The sequence below is a fragment of the Clupea harengus genome, chromosome 18 (assembly GCF_900700415.2).
Source record: "Clupea harengus chromosome 18, Ch_v2.0.2, whole genome shotgun sequence".
Classification (NCBI taxonomy): domain Eukaryota; kingdom Metazoa; phylum Chordata; class Actinopteri; order Clupeiformes; family Clupeidae; genus Clupea; species Clupea harengus.
The window spans coordinates 7,888,425-7,893,594 of record NC_045169.1 but is presented as its reverse complement, the minus strand read 5'-3'; the positions used below and the strand labels follow the sequence as shown (position 1 = coordinate 7,893,594).

The 5,170-nt window shown below is 44.5% G+C and overlaps 1 protein-coding gene across 1 annotated transcript in view; it reads left to right on the top strand.

Moving 5' to 3' along the window:
- The window catches only part of si:ch73-335l21.1 (insulin receptor substrate 1-B), a 43,527-nt gene extending 38,357 nt beyond the window's left edge, over positions 1-5,170 (top strand). The window contains exon 4 of the mRNA XM_042710518.1: positions 2,301-5,170. Coding sequence (XP_042566452.1) covers positions 2,301-2,308 — 8 coding nt within the window. The 3' untranslated portion in view covers positions 2,309-5,170. The remainder of the gene's footprint in view (positions 1-2,300) is intronic.

Genomic DNA, 5,170 nt, shown 5'->3' with positions numbered 1-5,170 from the left:
CACACACACACACACACACACACACACAGACTGGGTGGCTACACTGTCACTGCACTAACACGCCAGGCAAGTCTCTTTTCCTCTCTTCTGTTGGTCACCAGTATCTCCACTCCTCCTCTGTCTCAAAGCTGAGCAGTATCTCCACTCCTCCTCTGTCTCAAAGCTGAGCAGTATCTCCACTCCTCCTCTGTCTCAAAGCTGAGCAGTATCTCCACTCCTCCTCTGTCTCAAAGTTGAGCAGTATCTCCACTCCTCCTCTGTCTCAAAGCTGAGCAGCTGCGGGGCTAGGCAGGCCCAGATGATGCTGGGAAACCGGAGCTGCCCACTGGGAGTGACTGAGGACTATGGGCCAGGCAGCTCTGGCTTATTGACGCCCCCAAAAGAGGTCGCTATGGACCACTACGCACACCACACTGAGGTCACTATGGACCACACACACACACACACACAAAGTCTAATCGTGATTGGGTTTGTGCTGGGCCTCGTGACTCATCTCCGCACAGTGTCACATCACACACTTCCATGCGGGCAAACACACACACTCACACACACTTGAACTGTTCCCCCCCCCTCTAGCCATGTCTGTCCTTACACATCCAGTTTTGCCTCCACATGTCTCACCGTATCACTGCATCATTTGGTGTCTATGACGGCAGAGAATTCGCCATTACTGCCACGTCTTAAGGAGCTCTTATAAGGTGTCTCCTCCTTGCATTTGGATGGTGTTCATTGAACTGTCACCTCAAAGTCAAAGTTAGGGTGTCCGCGGGGTTTTAAAAAGTATTAAAAGGTGATAAATCAAAATTGCCAAATTTAATGCCATTAAAAGTGTTAAATGTAGTTTTAGAGGTATTCTTTTTTTTTTAAATAGGTATTATTTTTTCAAGTGTCCTATTCTGATTGAAATTCTATCTTCTAAAGTTCGCGTTAGTTCGTTTAAATGCGGGCTTTAGCAAAGCTGGGCACACAATCAAAGATCTTCCGTATCAATCCTGAAGTCTCAACTTTGTATGTTTGATGCTGACGTCATATTCAGTGGTCGTTCGACATCTCAAACACTGCGCGCTTCAACTGGGTAACCAACTGGCTGGCTTACGTTTTTGACTTGTTTAGGCATATCTTCAACGTCCAGACAACCATCGTCGTCGTCATGGGCAAATGCAAGTTTTCTGACAGCTGGGTGTAGTAGGGAATAACTGGCAGGCTTATTGTTCGGTTTGTAAAAAAAACATCAATGTCAACTGGATGGGAGCTAATGCACTTCGGTCGCATATGCAATCCACTGAACATAAAAATGGAATGCGCGGTCGGTGAGAGCAGTTCATTCTACCACTTTGCCAACTGTCTGTGCTGCTGCACCACCACCACTAGTGCCACGGTACAAGCCAACGCTACGGCTCCAGCAACTACGTCTGACCTCCGGGTGACTATAGGCACCACACCAACACTGCGTGCGGAGGCTCTGGTGTTTAAACACTGCAGTTAAACACCACTCATTGAACTCCAACGAAGGGATTTCGGAGCTGTTTAAAGAAATGTTTCCCGACTCTGACATCGCAAAGTCATTCACGTGTGGTAAAGACAAAACCGGCTACATCATCAGATTTGGATTAGCATCGTTCTTCAAAAAACAGCTTGTTGATGGCATCAACAAGGCAGGGCCATTCGTGTTGATGTTTGCTCATGAGTTCATATTAGGCCTATAGCACACCAGTTCACGTAGTGGATGCCAGTTTGTGAAGTGATATCAGCAACAATTCATATAGCAGATGCCAGTTTATAATGCATCAACAGTTCATGTAGTGAATGCCAGCCAGTGTGCTGGAACTATCTCTCCATTGCACATTTAATGTAGTTTGTTTTATTTTTATTCACAAAATGAAATAAATGTGTGCAATATGTGGTCAACATCAGTGAGTCTCTAAATCTATTATGTTGTGTATAGTGTTATATATGTCAAAATCTCCGTAAACGTTAGAAAGGTCGCCGATTAACACTTGCAACTCAGTGTCGTGATGGTTTTAAAAAAATTCAGAAGGTAGTAAAAAAAGGTATTAAAAAGGTATTAAATTTAACTTAAGGATTGCTGTATATACCCTGAAAGTGTATCTGTAATCTGTATTTCAGTTTGATATGAATTCACTCCGGATAGACCGTAATGGTCACAGTGGAGAGTGCATGGTGTATTAGAAAGAATAGGAACATTAAACACAAAACAGATGGAAAAAATGTGGACATTAATTATGACAATGAAATGAATAATAATTATTAATAATGTGGTGTTTTTCTCTGTCTTTCAGAGTGTTGAAGTCTGTTTCACCCACACCTTTGGAACTGTGGGATATGGAGTCCTGATAGACTCAGGGTCTGGAGTTGAACTTGCCTCTGCAGCAGAAGAAATGGCGAGACTCAAGTGAATAAAACTCCAACATTTGTTTGCGTTTAGATTTTTTTTCTGGTGCTCATGGCAACCAATGAGAACAAGTGCCAAAAATGTAAAAAAAAAAGAGGAAGAAAAAATTGTCTAGACAAACAAAGACAAAACCATCTTACGGTGTTAAGGTGCACTTTAACTCCTGAGACTGATGGACATACTGCTCGAGCCAATCATGGGAGAGACTGGACCGTGACCGCCCCCATCGAGGAGCCAGTGAGATTGGTCGAGCCCGGTGGAATCTGGACGCAGGAAGAACTGAACTGGATTCAGTCTAAAGATGAGCAGATGAAGCACAACTGTGGCCCTTGAATATAATGTAGTGTATGGATGTCCTTGCAGAAGTGCCTATTTTGATGTCTGCAGCCTCATCTTTAGCTTTACCGTCAGCATAGCCTCAAAGTAGAACATGGTAGTGACTAATGTGGTGGTCTGTTTTCTCTTTGTGTGTGTGTGTGTGTGTGTGTGTGTGTGTGTGTGTGTGTGTGTGTGTGTGTGTGTGTGGAAATGTTTATTTTTTTAATAGAAATATCACCTCAGACAGAAATCAACCAAGAGGGAATTGCAGTCCATTCTATAGTGTGTATTGTAAATAATATGTGATGATGGTGATGATGAGTGAAAGAATAGAAACCAGCTGGCCTTACTTCACATCTGAGCTGTACTAGAGGGACTAGCTTGTGGTTCTGTCTCACGCCCAGTACACACACGCACACACACACACACAAGGTGAAAGTAGTGGGTCAATTATCATTAAGAGTTATTTGGTTTCAGGGCCGTGTTCTTGAGTTTTAGGTGTCCACCACCCAAACTTGTTATTTGTCAAGCTGCAAGAGTACTTAACCTGAAATGACTCAGGTTCTGCTATCTTTTCTTTTCTTTTCTTTCTTTCTTCCTTTATTTCTGTGCATCACCCTTGCAGTTACACTAAAGTGCCTTCTATCTTTGTCTTTTGCCGTTTCATTGTCGTCATTTCTTTCTTTCTATCGTTCTATCTCTCCCCCTGCTGCTGCTGCTGCTGCTGCTTCCTCTTTTCTTTGCGTGTTCTGTAAGGTCTACTGATGCGTGAGTGAGTGTTGGCCCCTCGTACTTCTGCAGTCTATTTCTGTCCTCATTCGGTGGTACACCTCTCTCCGGTACTTTCCTCCTTGCACGCAACTGGGGCTGGGGGGGGGGGCACCAGTCAGGGACGCCCCTCATCAGGAGGCAACACCGCTGAGTCCAACCCATGCCAAAATGCAATCTGTGTGTGTGTGTGTGTGTGGATGTGTTTCTTTGTGTGTGTGTGTGTGGATGACAAGGTGTTAACTGAATCAATCACTAACGCCATCGTAGCACTTAAAATATCGACACAGTTCTTCAGAAAACCTAAAATGAGTTTATTTGGGGATTCTTCTTTTTTTTTTGTCTTTGTCATTTCTATTACAGAATGATCCTCTGCAATCCAACTTATTTTTGTTTTGGAATATTTGTTTAATCTTTTAATTTGTCGGGGATTCGGTGTGTCCGAAGGACCACCGTCAGTCCTCCGATTCTATCCGTCGTTATGGCCACGCTAGCTTTCAGGAGGGTCAGAGTTTCAGGCCGAGGGGGCTTTGCTGCTAATGAACATAGAGGAGTGTTTTAAGCTTTTCTGAGGATGTTACCTGTTGTTAGGGGGGGGGAGGAGGCTACAAAATAAATGCATAGTAGGAGTTTTGTGTTTTCTTTTTTTCCTGCCTAACTGCCACATTTCTGTCTGTCTGTCTGAATGGCCTTACGCGAAAAGGGGAAAAAAAGAAACCTTCTCACATGATTGCCGGGACACGACGCATAACAGAACAACTTTATTGCCTCCAGATTTTTCTCTCTCTCTCTCTTTTTTGGTGTAGACAATTACCCTCAGTGGTCTGTAACGTTGAGGTGGTGAAATGAAGAACGCAGACCACAGTCTTCCTCTCGCAATGCCAGGCGTACATGGAGCACAAGACCGCTCTATTACAATGGAGAACACCCGACAGCCATGGGTATCCACTTACCATTGTTTCACCCCCCCCTCTAAATTACTCTTTATGGTCCTCACGTTGGCACTGGTCTTGAACTCCAGTCTGGTCAGCTCCTAACTCCCAGGGTGTGTGTGTTCTCGAAGCAGCTTGCTCTAGATGTGGAATGGGGTGGCTGCCGAGAGGAACTGGATTCAGTGCGGAAAACATTCTGATGGGCCTGGGACCTTTTCTTTTTAAAAGAAATTTGACAGTGTCAACAAGACTGACTGACCGATAGAGCTGGTCGTACATCATGACCATTTTTTGAGGTAAAGGTCACACATGGGAGAGAGAGAGAGAGAACAGAGGGGCAAATGAGAGTATAGAGTGGTGGAGGGAGGCAAAACAAGTACTATGAGGAAGGGTGAACAAGGGCCGGAGAAAGCTATCGACAGGAAGAGTTCTTGGGAGGAGTCCCTCAAGCCGCTTGGCGCTATTGTTTTGAGTTGAGGGAATAGCTTCTACTGGGCCAGGGGTGTGAAAACAGTTGGGGTGAGAGGCATGGGTCCAGTTGGGGTGGCTGGCTTGGGCTGGGCTGGCGAGTGGTTCTGTTTTGGGTTATCTTTCTCCTGGTGAAAAGGATTGTGGGATAAAATATATACTGACGATGATTCTTGCCTGTGATGTAGACAAATGTACTGTTTTTTTTCTTCTTTCTTGGAGGGGAGGGGAGGGGGTGCTGTTAAAGCAAAGAAAATAAAAGAAAGAAAAT